Source organism: Physella acuta, unplaced genomic scaffold (genome assembly GCF_028476545.2).
Source record: "Physella acuta isolate Inbredline_101_S28 unplaced genomic scaffold, ASM2847654v3 ptg000364l, whole genome shotgun sequence".
Taxonomy (NCBI): Eukaryota; Metazoa; Mollusca; class Gastropoda; family Physidae; genus Physella; species Physella acuta.
In genome coordinates this window covers 234,919-257,859 of record NW_026731883.1, presented here as the reverse complement: position 1 = coordinate 257,859, position 22,941 = coordinate 234,919, and the positions used below count along the sequence as shown (strand labels likewise).

The 22,941-nt window shown below is 34.4% G+C and overlaps 2 protein-coding genes across 3 annotated transcripts; one reads left to right on the top strand and one right to left on the bottom strand.

The window, feature by feature from the left end:
• The first annotated feature begins 437 nt into the window (after window positions 1–437).
• LOC131941543 (putative ankyrin repeat protein RF_0381) lies at window positions 438–4,815 on the top strand. The gene is made up of 2 exons (XM_059300826.1): window positions 438–604; window positions 1,126–4,815. Exon 2 carries the CDS (start codon window positions 1,132–1,134, stop codon window positions 4,285–4,287), a length of 3,156 nt encoding a protein of 1,051 aa, XP_059156809.1. The 5' UTR covers window positions 438–604; window positions 1,126–1,131; the 3' UTR covers window positions 4,288–4,815.
• Window positions 4,816–5,472: 657 nt separating this feature from the next.
• On the bottom strand, window positions 5,473–21,574 carry LOC131941542 (nucleosome-remodeling factor subunit BPTF). Of its 2 annotated transcripts, none has more exons than XM_059300824.1 (23): window positions 20,208–21,574; window positions 19,372–19,492; window positions 19,111–19,232; window positions 18,758–18,960; window positions 18,303–18,469; window positions 17,653–18,199; window positions 17,126–17,347; window positions 16,674–16,900; window positions 16,375–16,531; window positions 15,722–15,864; window positions 13,338–15,531; window positions 12,985–13,123; window positions 12,529–12,893; window positions 12,191–12,400; window positions 11,864–11,968; window positions 10,480–11,745; window positions 10,088–10,346; window positions 9,750–9,975; window positions 9,244–9,545; window positions 8,132–8,305; window positions 7,731–7,926; window positions 7,538–7,622; window positions 5,473–7,372 (listed from the first exon to the last, which is right to left on the bottom strand). In XM_059300824.1, the coding sequence occupies exons 1-23, from the start codon at window positions 21,197–21,199 to the stop codon at window positions 7,176–7,178; spliced, it is 8,619 nt and encodes a 2,872-aa protein (XP_059156807.1). In that variant the 5' UTR covers window positions 21,200–21,574; the 3' UTR covers window positions 5,473–7,175. The 2 variants fall into 2 exon arrangements, with proteins under 2 accessions (XP_059156807.1, XP_059156808.1); XM_059300825.1 differs by having other exon boundaries at window positions 9,750–9,933.
• Between the last annotated feature and the right edge of the window lie 1,367 nt (window positions 21,575–22,941).

Genomic DNA, 22,941 nt, shown 5'->3' with positions numbered 1-22,941 from the left:
TAAAGGAGACACAAGAGTCTTTATTTTATGACTGAGATCTAAAACTTTAATTTTTAAAAGCTGTGTAATTTATTTAAAGCCCTCTATACTAGAGTCTAGATCTATATCGATTTTTTCATTTTAAGTTTTAAATTAAAACCTTCATATGTGATATTTTCGCGGCATGCTTAAACTACTAGATCTTATCTTTGTTGCAAAATTTGTGACATTGTAATTGTAGAGCTAGATTCTATTTAAAGTTCAAGAACCAACAAGAGACATATAGATTTATAGAGTTCTAGATCTAGGTTTAGATCTGGAATATTTTTTAGTAATTCGAAAATGGCATTTTCCCGTAAATCTTTTGTGGCAACTTGGACTAAAATATATAGGATCTAGGGGTAGATAATCTAAGTACAATAAATAGATCTAGATCTAGATCTAAATGTAAATAAATAGTGACCAGAGGTGGTTGAGGCACAGTAGAATAATGTTGCTTAGTTTTACGCCTCTTGATTCTAGATCTACTAGATTTTAGATGTAGATCTAGACTAGATTCTATTTGGTATTTCGCATAGGCCTTCTACACACGAGATATTAGAAATAAGCTTAAACAAGGCGCTAAGTAAAGGCTAAGTTTAATTTAAAGTTAGCTAGTGAGTTAACTTTACTCGTAGAAGATCTACTAGACTAGGCACTAGGCCAGGGCACTAAGCCTAGAGTAGTGGCCTAACAAAAAACATTTAAAAAGAAACACGATTGTAAATTTAAAAAAAAAAAACATTAGATTCTGTAGAAAATTATTGATAAAAATAGTACACTAATAATTAATTAATATAAAGTTTTAAGCCTAAACTAAAAATAAAGATAAAAAGGATGATATTTCAAGTTGTCCCTTTGAGATCCTTTCTAAGGCAGTCTAAGCCTTTCTTCCCATCACAAAAGCCTGGACTGACCTAGCTTGTGTGAGATGTCATTTATTGATGATCTCCTTAACAACCAAGCCTTTGCCTAGCTCTAACTTCTAATACTAAGGTTACGAGGTAGTCTAACCCTCTGGTTTAAATTATTATTGACAATATCTATGAAATTGATAGGTTTCATTATTTTTTATTATTACATTAACTATTGTTCATTTTCTTAAAGAAAAATATGGCTGGTAAAGAAAATCATCGAAAGCGTAAAATTCATGTGGGAGAAGATCAGCCTGTAGCAGAAAGATGTCGATCCTCTTACAGCACAAGGCTAATGCAAGCTTTAACAGATGGTGCAATAGGAGAGATCTCAAACATTTTGGAATCAATGTCTCATTATATACCCTCTAAAACACTTGATTCAGCAATTTATAAAGCCTCAGAACTGGGCCAAAAGCGTATTTTACAACTTCTTATTAGTCAGCGCTTAAAACTGAAAAAGAAAGATAAATTAAATTCTTCATCTTTGATAACAGCTGCAGAACATGGATTTATTGATATAGTAAAAATTCTTGTTAGAAGTGGCATGGATGTAAACTTTAAAACTAAATCAGGTCAAACAGCACTGATGGTTGCCACAGTTAAGGCATGCTCTTTGCCATTAATAGAATATCTAACATCTCAAGAAGCTTGCAGCAATGTCAACATACAGGACAACAAAGGAAGAACAGTTTTAATGTTAGCCATTGAAAATCAAGACTATTGTGCAATAAAACATTTTGCATATCACAAAGACACTGATTTCAATTTAAAAGACAAAAATGGGATTAGTGCTTTAGATATGGCAAAGGAACGTGGCATAGAAGATCTATTAGATGTATTCATCGACAGTAAAAAAAATGTGCAATCAACACCTCTAATTATGGCTGTGAAGAAAGGCAATATAAAATTGGTAAAATTAATTCTTGAAAGTGAGTTTCCAGGGATAGTTAATGTAGCCGATGCAAAAGGTTATACACCTCTCATGCTAGCCTTGTTTGACTCTAATGAAACAGATTTAAACAGGTCCATTTTCTTTGATATTGTTCGAGTTCTTTTGAACTATGGCGCCAGTGTTAATAAAGCCACAAAAAAGAATATTTCACCCATTTACCTGGCTACACTTGCTGGCAATTTAGAGGCTATTAAACTGTTAGTACAACATAAAGCTGATCTAAATAATCAAACTGCTGAAAAGATGACACCATTGATGGTAGCATCCCAAAAAAACAGACCTGATATAGCAGAATATTTGATCAGATGCCAGGCTAATGTAAATTTGATGAATGCTAAAAATGAGACAGCACTGATCCTAGCCCTAAAGTGTGGTAATAACCAACGAGGTGTAGAGTTACTATTGGATCATGGAGCTGAGTTGGACGACACTGTCTTTCAATTAGCAGCAGAAAAAGGACAATATAAACTATTTCCAAATGTCCGTGAAACAGTCAGCATTGAAATGAGAAATAAATTACTTGTATTTGCTATTAAAGAGATTGACCTTGAACTTGCAGCATTTATCTTGGATCAGGGAGCAGATGTGAATCAAGGGGGGATGGCACAACCAGTGCCCTTAGTTTTAGCTGCCAAAGATCATAAAATGGTTGAACTACTTTTACATCATGGTGCAAAAATAGATGAGAAAGATTGTAAAGATAATTCAGCATTAATGGAAGCTGTTCGCCTAGATAACAGCAAAAGTATTCAAGTACTAATTAAGCACGGTGCTTGCATGAACTTGGAAACAAGCTTTGGGGATACTGCTTTGATATATGCTTCAAAGTTTGAGAAAATGAATGCTTTGAAGGCACTCCTTGAAGGTGGTATTGATCTCAATTACGTAACGCATAGTGGTAAATCTGCACTGCACTTGTCTATTATTGCTGGGAAGCAAAAAGCCATTAAGATGCTCCTACAGCATGGGGCAAATGTTAATTTAGAAGATCACAAAGGAATGACACCATTGATGTTGGCTGTTTTTGGAGAGGGTAATATTATTCCTTTACTGCTACTGAATGGGGCAGATTCCAACAAACAATCCTGTGATGGCTCTACAGCCTTAATGTATGCTTTAAAACAGCGTGATATTGCTAAAATCAAAATGCTTATTTCTTCAGGGACCGATCTCAGCATTACGAACAAAAATGGTGAAACAGCTTTAATCATAGCTGCACAATACTGCACCACAATCATTTTAGAAATGTTGATTAAAGCTGGTGCAAATGTGCATGCACAAGACAACAATGGTTCATCTGTTTTAGTCTGTGCCGTATCTCATTCCATAGCTCATGAAAGTAAGATTGCTCTGCTTATAGATTATGGTGTTGATGTCAACAAACCAAACTTTAGAAGAGAAACACCATTAATCATAGCAGCACTGAGGTGTAATGTGAATATAATGCACTTGTTAATAAGTAAAGGTGCTGATGTAAATATTCAAGACATAAATGGTTCAACAGCATTAGTACATGCTGTTGTATCCGAGAGTTATGATAAAGTAAAGCTGCTTATTGACAGTCATGTGGATATGGATATTCAGGATAACACAGGGTGCACTGCTGTCATGCATGCTGCTGTGTGTGCTAACAACCAGGCTATGAAAACACTTATAGAATCTGGTGCCAATATCAATATAACTGATGACGCAGGACGAAGTGCCATATGGTGGGTGTTGGATACTCTACATGGGTGGTCACTTTTAAATGACAATTTTGGTACTTTCCAGTGTTTAAAAACACTTCTACAAGCTGGCGCCATCCCTGATATGTCTAAAATAGAAAATGCATTGCTCTTCCACAAGCTGATAGTCAGCTTTGATCAAATAGACTTAATTGAATTGTTTGTTATTTCTGGTGCAGCACCCCCGTTGGTACCTTTTGGAATGATCAGAAACATTTGCTCTGTTCCTTATGAGTATTACGCAACTGCCCAAGTGGGTGAGCTTATATCACCATTGCTTACAGCAATTTTTTGCAAAAATATCTACTTAGCTTCCTACTTCCTTCAGATCTGGTACCTGACACAGGGTGATGTTGTCTTACAACAAAACCAAGGTATAAGAAAACGTGTGGCACAAGAAGCAATGGAATTGGGTGACTCAGTCATAGACTTCATTTTCAAGCCACTCTCTCTGGCGTCTCTAAGCTTTGTTAAGGTTTCTGCTGTTCTTGGAAATAATCATGACAGGGAATCTCGCATTAGAATGTTACCAGTTCCATTAGTTGTACAAAATAGTCTTCTGTATAAGCATAAATCTAGGTGTATTCAGGATTATTTGAGTACAGGAGTAACCCAATATAGAGCAAATCCCTATTTCCGCAACACTAGAATTTTGGGATTAGATGCTTTAGACTGATTATTTTTTTTTTTTTAATGTATTGTCTGTTATTTAAATAAACTCAATCTTAAGTGATATTAACGATGCAACTAGATGATTGTCAAAACAACAGCTATCCACTAGTCCTTCATGCATAGTTTATTCCTGATTTTGTATCCTATCAATTCATTTATTGATCCAGAATGAGATTTAGTAAGAAGTGTAGTTATACATTCATATTCATTTGGTGTAAGTGTAACTAAGTTAGGCTGTCTGTGAATATAGAACTTGGGCAAAGTTTTGATGGTTAGATTACTTATTAGGGCATATCCAGAAAGTGCCCATTGTATTGGTAATATTCTGTTTTTACATGCAACTCCTGGGTTGGAGGGGGATTGGAATTAAAATGGGGAACTTCTTCCTTAAAGTTTGAGCACAGATTCTAAGAAATATTTATTCTGCAAGCAATCATATATTTAAAATGTGATCCTACAACAGTTTTGATGAGTGGATGATTTCTCTAATTTAGAGAGCATTGGTGTTATTTATTCTCAAATGTTCACTGAGTATACACTAAATGTTTAAGTGTAATAAAATAAAAAATAATTTTAAAACTGTTTTTGGTTCTCTTAATTCATCAGCTTTGGACTTCATTCACAATTCTAGATAGCAAAAATTATAAGCCAAACACACATTCTATAGCACAAAGCAAAACAACACATTTTGTTCATTTACAAAAATGTATTTACATGTACATCAGAAGTTCATGTGGATAGTGAAAATCTATTTTCCAGCAAGTATGAGCCAACTTCTTACCAACCCAATAGTTCAATTTTAAATAGTTAACTAGGTTTCTTTAAAATTAAAGCAATATCAAGACATGTTTAGCATTATGTTAGACTATCTTATATGACAATGACCAAAAAATTATTTTTAAAAACAGGTATAGATTATAGAAACATATGCATAGAAATGAAGGAACAATATAAGTTATTACTGTCATAAATATTGTTGCACATCATATTTATATTTATTGCATCTATTTAAGTATTGATACATTCAAACACTAGATAACTTGCTCAAAATGACAATACACATGTTTAATAGTAAAGAGAAGATGATCATATACCACTGTGATCAACATAATGGTAAACTGGGAGACCAGCAACAAGAGCAGCTCAACATTACATGTAGAAATGTACATATTCAACTCATAATACTCATATCATAATTCTCATTCCAAATCAAAATATTTATTCCATTTACTAACAAGAATTGCACCAAATTTTCAAAAAAAAACAGGTAAACAATCTCACTGGAACATTATAAGTGAAAACATTGTCAAGATTATTGCTTTGATTCTTTACATACATACAGAGCAGCTTGTTCAGACACATCAAATTACCTGGCAGAATTGGACACATTTCTTTAATTGTTAAACTAATGGTTACTTTTCAAATAAACACCTTCCCTTTAGTGCACTCACATCACCTGGAGGAATATGTATGTATTATATGTGAATAGGCACTGAAGTATTCTCAATAAACCCTTGTAATTGTAAGAAAATTATTATAAATTAATAATAAGCTCTCATCTTTTATATTTGTAATAGTCAGAATTTTTTTTTACTAAGGTACTTCAAATGTACAATGGAAAAAGATAGCCAACCATATTTTAAAACACCTTTAAAAAATGCATGTCAGTTTCATCTCTAAAAACCTTTTAAAATACTAAGCACTGTTTATGCTATATTTTAAATTGCTTCAAAACAGATCTAACTTCATGTAGTTACATTGATAACTAATTTTATCATTTACTATCTATTATTTCAGATATCGTACAGATAAAAAATGATACTATAAAAACAATTTCTTTAACAATTATGATTTTTGTTATTTATTTCTACATTAGCTATTAGTATTACTTGATTTCTACACACAAAACAAAGAAGTTGGAGGAATACATTACACATACAAAATGATGTATTCTTGCTAAGTTTTAATAAAAGCCAGGATTGAAACTTACAGTTGTGCAACACATATCTCCCTTGCCAATAACTTATTCAGACTAGCAAATGAACAGACAAGACCTCCATTACTGGCTTTGTTGCATTAAACATCAATTTGTACTTTTATGTATATAAAAATTTCATTTTTATTATTGCTATGATTTTATACGACAAAGTCTTGTATAACTGAACAAGATTACAAGCATGAGAGAACTGCCAAGAAAAAGAACTAGTAACTTTGATGGCTTCTAGAAAAAATTAAGTATTTTTTGTTGGTAAGTACAGAGTAATTTTCTTAAGATGCATTGAAAGGATGCTAGAGGGTGACAACTAAAGCAGAGACATTCACCATATTATCCCTGAGTATATTTAATTTTACAAGCAGCAGACTTAAAACTACTGTCACTGAATGTGAAGACCATAGAAAGAAGTTGGCCAGGACAAGCAAAAAAAAGTTCCATTTTCATCTATGACTACTCCACTAGACTAGAGAATTAAACAGATTCACCCTTTGATGTTCTTACTTGTTTCATACACTGACAAGAATATAACCATTGAATTAATAAATTCAATAAAAAAATCTACATGATGATGAAATTGTAAAAATGTGATATATAGTTGCAATGACAATACACATAGATCTAAATTGATGTAATCTACAACGTAACAAGTAAACATAGCAGAATCAAGAATGCAACTCTAAAACCTGACGGCTGTATTAGGTATAATTATGCATAAATCTTTACATAAAAAATACTGTACAACAATACTTCCACTACATTTTTTTCATTCTAATCCCAAATCTTACAGATTTTTTTTTTACATACTAAATCCAAAACCCATCAAGTGGAATAATTGTTCTCTGCTGCCCATTGCAATTATATCAATTACATTTACATATCCTATGCCAAGTTAACAATTACAGTTTGTTAGCACTACGTAATGCTTTCACCCGCTGTGCAAAATATGTCTCCACAACTTCAGCACACTGAAAGTATGCCGTGTCCACAGGATTATACAGACGACAATTATCAAATATTTTTGTGATATCCTTCATGAAATCATTTAGCTTGTGGTATGCTTTGGTAAATAACTTAGCCTCCACAATGGTCAAATCTATAGATGGGGAAAAATAGGAGTAAAAAATTTAAAAGCAACTTTCAAATTAGGTAAGAGAAGGTAGTAAACATGATTAATTTAGTGTAGTCTACTGAGCATGTACAAAGAAAATTAAATTTTCTATTTAAAATTTTAAATATAAAGTATAAAAATGTGAAGTACCCATTGGTTCAGCAACAATATCATAATAATCTGGAACTTCTTTCGGATCCACTGGTTGTAGAAAAGGCCAAGCCATTTTGTGAGCCTGCAAATGAAGATTAAAATAATATTTACAACAGCTATTTTCATTTTAACTGTTTCCATTTATCAATCAAACTAGCAACAGCAGAGAGAACAAAAATGTAATACACACCTGCAAATCTTTTAACAATTTTTGCAAGACTTGATATTCTGCTGTTGTTAAAGGCTTCTGTGCTATAGGATCAGCCACTTCTTCATTTTGACAATTGGGACAAACATAAACTTCAATTTTGTCTGCTTCATGTTTAGAAATGCCTACACAGTAACCATGAAACCAATCCTGACAACGGTCACATCCGATATAGAACCTGTTCAGAGGGAATTCATATTTAAATTGCTGACAAACATATGCATACTTACATTCATATATACATATGTATATATATATTATTGCCATTACATTTTAAAAACTATATATATAAACTGTATATAATATATATATATATAATTTTAAATATGTATTGGAAATGAAAAACAATGCAACAGATTGTTTTAAGAAAGAGAGCTCCTTACTGATTTTCATCATAAGGTGTCCTACAGAGGCAATAAAGCTCTTCTGATATATGCTCTTGTTGTTTACGACAATCTTCACAGGTATAAGAATCAATAAATTTAGCTCTATCTTCACTGATGTTAACACATGCTCCATGGAACCAGTTTGAGCACAAATCACATCCAATATAAAATCTATAACAAAAAAATTTAGCTACTTTTAAGAAACGAAATAAAAACAAACTGAAGTTATAAATATAAATACTACAGTGTAATGAGCTTAAACTGTCTGTGTAAGCAAGCTATAAAATAGTACCCTTTCAGATTTGATGGTCTAGAGGAAGATTTAAGTGTTTATCTGGTTGTTTGACTTTGACATGAAATGATTGTGTACCTGACTTTACTTTCCCAACTAGATACTAATCTGAATCAGAGCTTACTGAACAAATAAACCTCCAACTGACTTGATCATGTGAACTGGCTCATGTTTGCTCTATCACTTAACTATGGAATCCCCAATTATAATCTAACACTGTCCTTACGCAACAGAAATTGAGTCTAGTGTTGTATGCAGCTAATTGTATCTGAAATATCTTAAGTATTTTAGTTTCCCTGTTGCAATGGAGTCATGCTCACAACACAATCTGAAGTTTTTGGCTGAGGCCAGAGATAATAAAATTACATGTTTATGTTGTTATACCACTAGCTGTTAATTTTCTACAAATTTGGTTTAGAAATTACAGGTAATATACTCAGTAAAATTGAAACTAATTCTTTGATAGTTGGGCTTAAAATATAATGGAATTGATCATTAAAACAACTGTTAAGATGTTGAGTTGTTTTTTTTCCTAATTTTCTAAGTTTGAAAATATTATTTCTAAAAACATTAAGCCAGTCATATTATAAACTAAGACTATAATTTTGGATACAGCTATTTATTTTAATTTTTTGATTCATGACGATAGTAAAAAAGCCTTTATAAACTGCTTTATCATTTAGCTCAGCTAGAGAGTGAAATATTTAAATGCCCAAACAGTAAATAGTAAAACAATCCTTTGATTTATTGTCCACGTGGAAAGCTTAAATATTTTAGAGACATTTAAAAAAAACAAGGAAAAACCTATGTAACTTACTTGCTTTCATCATATGGCGTTTTGCAGACACAATACAATTTTTCTTTCGGGTTCAATCCCTTGTTGCCAGTGGAAATGAGTTTTTGTTTTCTTTTCTGTGCTGATTTTGCATCAGTTACAGGTATTAAAGTTTTCAGATCTTTCTTGACCTTGACAGTGGGCACTTGGGTTGGTGGACTGACCAAAGACTGTGCTGCAACTACTGGTACAGTTGTAGTGGTTGTAGCTATGGAGCCTGCTTGAGGGGACTTAACAGTTGAGGCTGAAACTTTTGTCTTTTTCACCTTGTCAGCCATTTCATTCTGTACAAGAATTGAATATATTATAAATATTCTTTCTAACAGTATGGTTTACACATCTTTAAATCACATGCTTTTTATTTTACATTAAGCTGTGGATTAGTTTAATTTTCATATTTTAAAAAATTGTATTATTAATAAAAAAATTAAATTTTTTGAAAATTTTTAAGAAAGATATTTTTTATAAAAGAATGAAACAAAACTTACATAAATTTCTTGCTGCAAATTTTTCTCCATCAGTGACCTCTTCCTAAGTATCTCCTTCTTCAGAACTTCCTTGTGCTTGTACAATGCCTTCTGCTGGTTGATGGCTGTTATTCTCTTCTGCTTTTCTTCAGCTGACTCTTGCTTCTTCTTGTTTCTTTGTTCTTGCTTCTCTTCTCGTTCAATTCTGTCCAAGATATTCTTCATAACTTGGGCACATATTGAATTTCTGTAAAACATTTTAACATAGCATGCTAACTAAAGCAATGCCTTTTACAAGCATGCACCCTTCCAGAACAAAATGTTCAGCTTTAACATGTGCTATTAATAGAAATACATACCTTGTCTGCTCTTCTTTTTGCTCCTGGGTCAGCCCTTTAGATTTGGATCTGGATTGTTCCCCACCAGAAGTGTTACCAGACTTGCCCCCTGGTGTAATATTGCTCTGTGATCCACGACGAACAGTTGGGGTAGTGTTAGATGATGCAGACAATGAGGAAATGGGTTGTGACTGCTGCTGTTGTTGAATTTGCTTCTGCATAGCCAACAACTTTTGCTGAATTTCTGGTGTCTGATTTTGAAGCAATGCTTGCCGTACAACTAGAAATAGTTTAAAAAAACCATCTTACAAGAGTAAAAATCTTATAGCTTTAAATATTGTATATTTTGTATATATCTTATAGCTTAAAGTATTGTATATCATTATAAAATAAAAGCTGTTATAAATAAATACCTTGTTCAACCACTTGTGGAGTAATGGCATACTTAGGAGCACTACCAGCACCAGGACTGGTGCCAGGTGTAGGGCTGGTGACAGCTCCACTAGATTCAGGTGATGTAGTCAGTCCCAGACTTTGAGACAGCACAGAGGTTGCAGCTGTGGAAACTAACTTGTGAGTGGTGGTTATGATTTGCTGCTGGCCAGTCTGGAGAGTCAGCTGAGGAGTTAATGAACGCACCGCTGTTAAAGTTTTCCCTGTGCTGCCGGCTGGTAGCACAATACTTGCAGGTTGTGGAGAGAGAATAGTTTTGATTGGACTCATTGTTGAGGTGGCTGTCTTTAACTGGATTGGTGATGTTCCAAGCCCACGTAGTTGTTGTGCTGTGATCACCTTGGCTTGACCAGCAGCTGTGGTTGCAGGCCTAATGATCAGTTGAGGCTGGGTACTTCCTACTGTTTTACCTATAACTTGAGTCCCTCCTGAGGGGGATGCAAGCAGCTTTGGGATCTGACTTGTGGTAGCTGGTGTTGATATGGTCAGAGTTCCCCCTGCCATAGAAGCTGGGCTGATATTCAAAAGAGATGTGCCTCCAGCAGTTCTTTGCAGCAAAGATGTGCCAGAAATTATCTGGCCAGCAAGGAGAGATGTAGCTGGTTGACCAGTGGATGCCACTGTAGCTGTGATTGGTTTCAGTGTGGAGATGATAGTCTGCTGACCAGGCTGAGGGGATGTTAAGCTTGATAGTAATGTCGGAGTCTGAGAATTGTTTACTAGAACTGTTGAGACTACTGTGAGAGGGGATGAAATGACTGTAGCTGGAGTGTTTACTGAGCCGGGTGCACTTATAACTACAGCACTATTCAAGGCTGCTGTAACGGCAGAGGAACCTGCAACAGTATTGCTCTGTGTACCCAATACAGTAGCGATGTTTTGGGTTGAGATTATCTGAGGACCACCGGGTCTATTTATAATCACAGTTTTTGTTGGGGTGCCTGCAACAGAGGTAGCAAGAACTTGCCGTATAGCTGGAACCGATAGTGGTGATGATGTAGCTAGCTGGGCTGGAATAACTAGACGATTCGGAGTGATTGTTGGTGTTGATGTCGCACTTCCTGGTGTGCTGGCTAGTAAAGTCTGTGGCCTGATGCTGATAGTAGGCCGGGGGGTTTGTTGTGAAGATAATGGAGAAGAGGTTGTGGTACTTGTTTGATTAGCCGATGAAGAACTTAAAGTAATGATTTGAAGTTTCCCATCTGGCATGCGCTGAATTATCTGACCTAAAAATAGAATTTAAGGACTTTTATTTTTAAAAGAAAAAGTTCCAGTTAACTGTTAAAATAAAATAACTAGAAAAACAATAAATGTATTCTTGAGTATGGAATAGAAATATTATACCTGGTAAAAGACCTCGCACTTGAAGTTGTCCGCCTGGTGTTTGTGTGAAGTGGAGGTTCTGAACAGGCTGACCTGCTGCTTGAGGCCGAATCTGAATGGTTTGAGCTAAAAACAAAAGTTTTGGGTATTACGTTTTGGGTATTATTTGTTATTTAAAAAAAGGAAAAAAAAAAATCCTTTTCACTAGCCACAACATTTTACCTTTCAAACAAATTAGCAACCTCTAAAGATACAACATACTTAAAGTCAAATCACTTTTAGAAAACTAAAATAAAGCATATGAAAAGTTATTTTAGTTTATGTTTAGAAAAAGGCTAATTTAATTACTTTTTGTGCCTGGTTGTGTTGCTGGAGACAACACTCTAGTATTTACAGTTGCAGGGGAAATTAGCCTAGTGATTGTGTTCACACCAGATGTTGTTGTTATGGTGGTGCCTATTTTGGGGGCTAAGGTGACAGTCTGTGGTCTGACTTGAATAGTTGACGCTGGAAGTTGCAGCCGGATGCCTGGTCTTAGCTGTGTGCCTAGAAGTGACCCTGAAAGGTACAGAGAAAGTATTAAATTATTCTTTAAAATTTATATTAAAATCTTTTATTTTTTTTTTTTTTTTTTTTTTAAACTTTTTTATGTAAAATAAAAGTAACTTTTAGAAAGCTGTACTTGCCTGCATTAGTAATAATTGTTTTAGGTTGCATGGTTTTAATGACTCCCCCAGACAATAAACTATTTGGTGAGTTCACTGTCAATGTCTTAAAAGTTGTGCCAGGTTTCCCAAGCTGTGTGCCATTGTTGATGATAATAGTGGTAGTGCTAGATGCAGCCAGTGTAGTTATGTTGGTGGGAGATCCAATCTTTATTCCCTGGTTTTCCTGGATACGTTTCTGGGCTAGTGCCATCCTCTGTTGTTTCAGCTGTTGCTCCATCTGTGCTTTGATCTGGGCTGTGCTCTGAGAGGCTGTTACAGTTGTCAACTGCGATATATTCATTTTGTCTGCTTTGTCTAGAAGAGCTTGCCGTTGCTTTTCTAATCTGTTAACATGAGGGTGAAAAAAAATTAAATATATTTTCTTCTTATTTCAACATGAAACCAAAAAAAAAAAATAAGAAAAAAACAAGTTACTTTTCTCCAAACTGTTTGATCTCCCAAAGTTCCAACACCTCTTCTGGCACCCAAACTTCAGTGACACTGGGTTCTGTTTGCCGGACTGCTTCTATTCTCTTACGTTCTCTTAATCCACTACGTTGAGGTGTGTATTTTTCTGTTGGACGGTAACAACTTTAGCATATGGAAACAATTACGTAAAATTGTATCTGGCTTTAACACAGCAAAATGCACTATCTTAAAATATTTCCTTAATTGAAGGAAAACATTTACAACTTTTTATTTCAAATTCAGTTATTAATGTGTTATGTTCTACCCTATACCCTATAAACAAAGTTTAAAATGGTTTCTACAAAAAGAAAATTACATACCTTTGGGCTTATCTGGGACACCAAGTGGCACCACTATTTTTCTAACAAGAAATTCAGACCGCAAACCATCGATGCCAACTTCTCGTCGTTTAAGTAGCTCAGTAGTAGTGATCTCAGTCTCTGTAGAGACTGTGTTTGTCCCCCCTGCAGGTGGTTTGGCAGCCATATCGTCCCACTTAATACAAGCCCACAATACTCTCAATTGTAATGCTGCGGCAGCTAAAGACTGGAGAGTCATTGTGCGAAAACGCCAGGCTGTTTTAAATAGTGGCCTTGGGCAGGGGTATGGCCAACACACATTGTTCATCTTACAGTTATAATTAAACAAAACACTCTCTCTTTTTGATCCCTGTCTTGCCATTTTTCTTAACTCATTTCGGTCCAAAATAAGAATGCTTTTCTTCTTAGATGGAGTTTCAAATTTATGACACATCGGTAAACGTCCATTTTTAGAAATCCTAGAAATTTTCTTCACACCTATTCTAGACAATTTGGCCAATTTAATTTTATCAGCTGTGGTCCTCTTTGGTGGTAGCTTAGACTTAAGCTCTTCTAAGCTTATATTTGCAACAGCATTAGATAGAGCTTGAGCCGTCAACAGAGATCCTTTTGTAGCACCTGAGGCAACTGCTTTCTCTGCCATAGTTTTGATGACCAAATTTTTAACTATATCAGAAACAGAAGCTGCAGTAGATTCAGGATTAGCCTCAATGGATGTACCTGCCTCAGAAGAAGTTTTCTTAGCTGCACTAGCTTGAGCCCCAGACTGAGTAGACTTTGAAGGCGTTGTCGAGCCTCCTTCTTTGTCTCCTTCAATATCCACTTCTTCATCTTCCATGCTTGTTTCAGCTGCTACAGAAGCTGGTTGCTTTACAGCAGGATCTGCAGCTTTATCTACAGCAGACTCGGCTATTTCATTTACGGCTGGCTCAGCTGTTTCATTTACGGCTGGCTCAGCAGGTTCATTTACTGCTGGCTCAGCTGCTTCATTTACTGCTGGCTCAGCTGTTTCCATTGTTTCCTGCTCATTTTCTTTGTTTAAACCTGCATTTTCACGTTCTTCTTTTTCTTCACTCCCATCTTTTTCTGTACTCTCTTCAACACTTGTCTTAGAGACTTGAGAATCCATGGTATCTTCACATGCCAAATTATCAGGTGTACTTTCTTTACTACTTCTATTACTGGAGTCATTTGACTCTGAGTCATTGTTTGAATCTGCTTTGGAAGCTCCTGAATCTACACTAACTTGTTCAGACTCCACTTTTTGTTTCTCAGATCTGCAGGATGGTGAATAGCAACAGAAGTCTTTGGATTCTCCTTCAATGCGACACAACAGTGAGTAGCAGGTATAAGGATTGGTTTTAGCTTTAGGGGTTTCATTTGCAACACCATTAGAAAGTTTGGCTTCTCTGTTGGCTTTCTCCTGCCTGTCTTTTTCATTTTTGTTTTTCTGTGCTATTTCAATAGCTTGGGTGAGTTTAAGTTTCAGAGCAATCTGCGTCTCAATAGTTAAACGTTGTTTGCGCTCAAATTCATCTTGTTTCAGCCTTCGTTCTAACAAGTGGTCTAACTTGGAATAAGGCTTGGTTATCTTAGGGTAGTAATTTCGTTTTTGAAGAGCTTCACTAACATTCACCAATTCAGCATCCACTTTTTCTGGATGCCTTTTCAAAAATTCCAAAGCAAAAGCTGTATCTTTGTCCTCAATGTATTTACCTTTAATAAAAGCCAAATAATTTTCGAAACCATGCTGGTCTTTCTTAGAAAAACCACCTTTTGGTCTCTTTTTAACCTCTGTGCTTTCAACGGATGGTTTTTCCTCTTTAACTTCTGGCACTTCTTTGATTTTTTCTTTCACTTCATTCTTTTCCTTTTCTCCAATCTTTTCTTTTACTATTTTCTTTTCTTTCTCATCACAATCCTCTTCCATTTTCTCTTCTTTTACCTCAGTACCTTTATTTTCAACATTGTCAGGCTGCTCGTCCAACTGCATTTCTTCTCCACTTTCATCAGCTTTAAGATTTCCTCCACTAGATTTTGAAGCTTTAATACGGCGATTGCGCAGCTTCTGAGCAACTAGTCGCAAGCCAACAGAGTCCTGTGGAACTGCTTTATTAAAGTTTCTAGTTGCACTAATCCACTGCCAGCCATTCCCTCCGGTTATCCTATACTCCTCCCCTTTCTGTTTCCATACCTGAAAAAAAATATTTGGGAAGTATTAAATAAAACTCATCAGGGTTTCACAAAAAAAAAAAGAAGAAAAAACAAATAATTTTCTAGTTCAAATAATTTAATGATTAGCTTTGAATATTATACAATGAAGTTACAATAATTCCTATTAGCTTCTAAATATATACAGCTCAAAATTCCAAACTATAAAGTACCTGATGTTTAAGTCCCATTGTGTATTTGATCCATATTACAGGCCTGACTTCGTCTTCATCTTCTTTCCTACGCCTCTGTTCTTTCTCCTTTTTCTTCCATTCTTCTCTATCTGACATTGTTATTCTATTCAAGCGCAAGTGTCCTGAAAATAAAATCATATAATCTATATATTTAATTCTCTTCTTGGAGACGTTAGAAAACAAGCTGTAAGCGCGCCTTGCAGTCCCCTCTCATGGTCTGGTGAGCTGTGGTTCACGCTAAATGTTTACAATCGTAGAGACAGGTTTAGTGACGGCTATTAGGGGTAGATAATTTAGTTTGAAACTATTTTAAACTTAGGAGAGGTAACTAAGAGGACGCTGCTTTCGAATTACTGAAAAGTAGAAAATAATACAACTAAATAGCGGCGTATGATACGCCGTGGGTCGACTCATAAGAATTACTTTATCAGCTGAAGTCTGCAGAAATGTTGAGAAAAGCAGTTGTGCAGTGTATAAAATCTGCTCTGAAATTGAGAACTTCTGCTCAGGTTCCTAAATTTTAAGCATGTAAATCCTATTATAAAGAAGCCAAATAATCAAAAAGGAACAAATTACATAAAATCCTGTCAGTGATGGTTATTGATAATTAATTAAAAAAAAAAAGAACATACCCAATGACTCCTGCCATACTGGATTCATTACACAAGGCTTGATGCAGGCCTCAAGAATACTTAAGGCAAGAGCAAAATCTCTAGGACTCTGACACATCTGGACAGCTTTCTGCCAGTTTTGACGATGATTGGGCCAATTGGTATGTAAAAATGGAGCCTTAGGGAAAAATTATAAGTATGGATTGTACGTTGAAAATTGTTTTAGTATAAAACTGTGCGTCACATGTTTGAAAACATTTTATACAAAGTAACTCATGTGGGAAGAGTTTTAGTTAAGAATAAATTTTGATAAAACAAACCTGTATGTTTCCTTCAAGTTGGGTTATGGTTAAGCGGAGAGTTGCAAGAGTGCTCATTTTGTTGCCCATGACGTTTCCATTCCACTTGAACTCAGAATTTTGAGTAAGAGAAAACTTGTGACTAAGGTGCCTCCTTTTATCTCTTTCTTCATTATGCTGATGCTTGTTCAAAGCCAGAGTATTGATAGTATACTGGTTTTGATATTGTTTGTAAGAGCCTTCAGAACCTTTTAACAAATAAATGCATTATTGTTAATGGAAATTTTAGATGCATATATATTATCATAATTTTGAAAAATTAAATTATCTTTCAACATAATAATTTAATGAAAGGGCCTAAGATATTTCTTGTCTGTGAAGAAACTAATACAGGGCACAGCCCCTTCTCTGATCTAGCCAAGATTGTATACAGCTAAGACTGACGACAAACTAAAGTAATAATGAAACATTACCTAGCTTAAAATAAAGTGACTGTTGAACAAGACTTGAGGTCACAGAAATCTTGCTTCGGTTTACTCTTGAAATTTCTCCATCCTTGTTTAAGACTAAAATATCTTCTGAACTTTTTCCTGTTGCCTTCATAGAGGTGGTAGTCATTGTAATAGAGTCTGTAAAAAGCTTTGGTGTCAAAGACCCAGTTTTTGACCTTGTTAGCATCTTCCTTGACTCCAATCCTGTTTAAAAAAAATACCCATGTTGTACTACAAAAGAAAGCAACTCAATTTGCTTGAATATAAATTTATCTTGACAATATAACATTCAAAGACAAATATATACTCATTGTGTTGCAAAGAAATAAGATTATCAATGTTAAATTTAGGTTGGGATCAAGTCTAATCTATGTAATTAAAATTTGCTTTTATAATATTGCATTAGGTTGTGAGGATCTGTCTGTAAAAGTGTTACTTGCATATTTTTAAGAAAACAAACTAATGGTTAACTAATATGTATTTTAAACAAGGTTAAAGAAGAATGTTACCTGCAGCACTGACTGTTGTTGAAGTAGTTGTGTGAGTAACGCTATTACCATCTTCTTTACTTGATGGTTGCCGCTGTACTTGCAGTGTTACTTTTCCTCCATCTCTGTTCACAAGCAGCACAGTTTTAGTTGAGCCATCTGACTTACTGTCATCACCACTTTTATCTACAGCGTTCAACAAGGATTGTCTTGCAGATGGTAAAAGTGAGTGCAAACTAATCACTTTAGGTTTTCCATCAGAGCTTGATTTAATGGCATCAGCAAGGGAAGACTTGCTATTTACAATTATGGTTTTGTCATCATTTTTACCCTCTCCATCATCAGAAGTTTCAGACAACTTGGATTTTTTGGGTGCTGGTTCTTCAGAATCAGTAGAATTCACTGACGAGGATGTTGTTACTGTAGTAGATTTGATGGTGGTCACTGTTGTGGTTGTTGTTTCAATGACCTGAGTAACAGTGGTATTTCCCACTTTACTTTCTGAGACAGAATTGGTCACTTCCTCTGTGGCAACAGTAGACTCCGACTCTACAACTTCCTCTGAGCTCTAGAAGTAAAAAAAATAAAAAAGTAAAAAGTAATGTATCATGTCTAGTTTAATATAAATATTTTGTCCAAAATACTTTTCTCTCATACATTAAATATCTTACTTTATCATTAGCAGAATCGTCCTCTATATCAGATGAATCTTCATCTTTGCTCTTTTTCTTTTCAGAATCATCCTTCTTTCTCTTCTCTTCTTCTTCCTTTTTCTTCTTTTCTTCTGCCTCTTTTTCTCTCTTAGCAGTTCTTTCTGCTTGTACCTTCATAAGCTGGGCTAAAGTTTCAGAAAATAAATCTCGTTAACTTTGAAAAGATTGTAATAGTTCCATTAATAATATGAAATTTTTAGCATCCCATAAACTTATTACAAGAATACTATTTTGTAATTTCAAATAAATATCTAAGATTTGACTAAAATAATACAATTTTAAAAAAAACTTTTAAAAAGTACAATAGGAATATGGAGTGATTATTGATATTAAATACTATATTTATACATCTATTGTAATAGTGCTGGAAAAAAAACAACAATTAAGATCTTAAACAAATTTTTACAATTTACCATTTTCAATCTCAAGAATAGATTTTCTGCTTCCCTTCAATGATAATGTCATGTCCTCTGTGTAAGACATTTGTTTGAGAATATCATCTTTCATTTCATTTATAAAGGATATGAGGTCTTGCTCCCATGCTGGGCTGAGACACTCTAATAGTTCTTCAAGTTGATATTTTGTACTATAATACCGAACTTCCTTCTCACTTTCACTGAAATATAACAAAATAAATCAAATTAAATTAATAAAAAAATAAGAGTGAAAATTTTTCTAAAGGAAATTTGTAATTTCTTTCTTAAATTAAACTAATGACAAAGAACTATTTAAAAACTGTACTTTAAGAAGTAAAAAAAAAACATACACAATAATCCTCCTACAAAGAAACCAATACTTTCTAGCATGTCTGTCATATCCCATTGGTTCTTGTCTGCACAGAAGACCACTTTTTTCAGCTTCCGACACACAATCTGTGACTCCTTTAACCTACAACAAATGGAAATGATATTTTAAAAATTTGGTTCTGAAAAAAGGACAATAGTAGATAAATATAGTATCTTCAAAATCAAATGTGTTGAGTAGTCTCTTTTCATTTAAATTAATTATTAAACTTAAAAAAGTTAACCTGATGGGCTCGACAGACACTACACAGCCAATCATCTTCAGGTACTTCCTGCATGGGTGGCTCAACACAAGTCAAATGGTAAACAGCTGAACAAGTTTCACAACATAGCAGATCTCCTAACCTATTATGAATACAATATACATACATACATAAATGATGTACAAAAAGGAAATTATTGTCTGAATAACAAGAATTTTAAAATTGTGCAAGCTAAACTTAGTTAGACATTGCATTGACTGGAGTGTTAAATTACTTTGGTACACGAGAAAAATATTAGAAACCTTAATGTTAAAACAAATAGGCCTAAATTGGTACTTAACTACTTTTTCTATCCAAATTTTGTCTGACCAATATTTCATGTGAATATAATAAAGGAGTTATATTTAATATATTGCAAAATTATATTTTACTAAATGAGTCACTTGAAATATCAATATGTAACTCTATCATAATAATTGCAAAAATTGCATGTGTATGTTAATCACAGAGGCTCGTAAACAAAAATTACTGAATAGCTTACACAAAAACTGCAGGTAAGCTTAATAAAATAAAGAATGGAAGATATTTGTATCTTTAAGTACATTATGAGACTGAAGAAACTTCTAACAAGATTGACTTTTCTTTTTTAAATCAAGGTTGCTTTAATAATCATTAATAATGGTTGATACTATTATTTAAGCAGAATTAGTCATATTTAGTAGGCCTATGCTATGTTAAAGTGTGGGTTTATTGATTACCACACCAGAGAATAACAAATAACTCAGCATAAAGCATAGGCCTATAGCAAAATAATATTTGAAAGAAAATAAGCATTTAAAAAAAAAAACATTATTTACTTATGACAAGCTCTGCAATGATCATCATAATGGATATTGCCTTCATTAACGATTTCCTCACGAACTTTTGCAGTTGCAAGGAATAAATCTGTTAAGGTCTGCAAAACTTTTAATTTCTCAGCAAATGGAACAAATGGATACTCAGGTGATTCAAGAATTGATAGATGCGCACGATATTCAGGGTGTTTTTCACTATCTAAATAGGCCCGAACTATTTCAGGCCATGTCATGGGATCTAAAAAAAAAAGTGAAATGTTTACACTGTCTTTTAAATCCTGAGGGCCAAAAGTGGTGCTACTACTCTCCTCTTCCCGAAATAGAGCTTTTAACAATGTTAAATGTATTTCGGCTAACAAATTACTCTGCTCTTCTGATAACAAGCAAGCAGTGAAGTCTTCAAAAGTAAATGGCGACAGACGTAATATGATTCTAAAATGTCTCAGAACTTCATATACACCAATAGCTTGAAGAACATTGTCTGATGGTAGCAACAGATCCGTAGAGCTTGCGGGTAACTCCAGCTGAGGAATTTCTTTGTCATCTTGAATATCTGGTGTTTTTGGTCTTTTTAAGAATATTCTTTTGCGGCTAATTGAGCTACTAATTGTACTCAAACTCTCATCGCTGGATTCTGCTTCTAATTCAGCATCAAAACTGGCATCAGATCCATCAGCATCATTGTCAAAAGTTTCAGTATTGTCAAGATCAGTAATGTCACTTGATCTGTCTTCAAACTCAGGAAGGGATGAAATCTCATCATCTTCTGCAAGTAGCTGACTAACAAAATGCCTACTCTTGTGAGCAGCAGCTCTTCCCCTCAGTCTTTCAGATCTTACCGATTTAAAATGCGATATTGGCGATGGAGAGCTACTGATGTTGAAGTTATGTTCAAGATTTTGGTACGCTTTCGGTTTTCGCAAAAAATTTGTACGATTTGTTGATACTGGTGTTTTTGGTGGACGGCCCCTCGACCGTCTTCCTCTTGTTGACATTTTTAGATGATTATATGGGTACTACGGCATCTGAAATCGAAAGTAGAATATGCTTGTTAGATCACTGTGGCCTCCCTTGGCGAAACACTGTGTTTTTAGATCCCATGTTGAAAATTTTCGGAAGCCGCCATTTCAAGAAACTATGGTCACGTGACCACAGGAGCCTATCAAAACACACTTTTAAGTCTTTTTCGAAGTCCTAAAGCTAATTCAACGCTTTATTATGATGTTTACATATATATTTGATCACAATGCACAATAATTTTCGGATAATTTTCACATCAGTACAAAAATATGTCTGAAAGCAGCAACATAATGAAATTTCCAATCGAGCAAGCAAGCGATCACTGTGCCAAGAGCGCGACGACTAAGCTATAATATGATTGGTTATTTCTTTTATTAGAATCATTATGAATTTATGAAAATAAAAATTAGTTCGCTGAAGGTTTCAATAACTAGCAACATTTTTGAGTTTGGTAAATATTACTTATAGTTTTGATATGTTACTGCATATGATAAAATATTGTAACTTTATTTAAAACGTAAATAAACGCGTAAATGGTTAACCAATCAGAGAGCTTGTTTTAAACGATCTTGGGCATTTAATCTCGAAGAATAGCGAGACATCTCGTTGCTACACGATATCGGATAAAAATAGAATATCCACGCGTTGACCAGGTCGGAATTGCCAGATGTACGTTTGGATTGTTAATTCATTTGTTAAATAAAATATTCAAACGTTTTTCATGCGTATAGGCTACATCACTTATTCTTGTAAAGTTAATTGTAGCTAATGCCTGTCTTTGATTTTAAATTCATACCGAATTAGCAGTTACTTAAATATTTTTTATTATAAACGTAGTTTTTAAAAAAAATAGATGTGTTTACAATCATAATAATAATATTCACTAGAACAGTTTCAATACTACGTTGAAGGGGGAACCTGCAATGATGTAAGAGTACGAGTATAAAATTATAGCTCAGGCGACGCAGATTCTCATTGCTGTTGAACGATCAATATCTTGGAGTATGCTATTTATTGCTTTAATGATAGTAGCAGTAGGATGTTACACCTGCAGTAACATAGGGGCCGTCAATAAACAACGTCACTTTCGTAACATAGGGAGAATTGGATTATTGTGACGATGTGTGAAGAGCAGGGGAGGTCAGAAAGTGTGATCTTCACAGAGCGCTTTAAATTTGCTACTTTAATTTTCAGTTAATAAATATGATAAATAATTAGAGAAGTTTAATTTAGAAATTACATCGTGTAGTGGTTTCGTTAAGTTTTCAATATAGACTCCCGGTGCGGCGAAAAAACAGGTCCCGACAAAAAAGGTTTCCAACAAAAGGAAACTCGGAAATATTGCTAGCGACAAAAGGGTCTGTGATATAACGATCCCAGACAATTAGGCGCCAGAAAAAAATGGGATCCTGATAAATGACTCAACATATGAGCTCCAGATAAATAAATCTTATGACCCCCTTTGGAATAGACGTAACCTATTTACCCAACCATACGCAGTTTCTGCCTCCACTACCACTGTAACCTCTATTATAAATAATGAGGTTTTGAACAGCTGAATTAATATGCAAATTTGTTATTAAAACATACTAATTTAATAAAATAATACAACGTTAAACACATACATACTGCAGAATAGTATTTTATATTGAGTGGTCGGGAGGGAGAGTGTATGATTTCTAAATTTCTAACTTCATACCGGTAAGTCCTGAGTTCG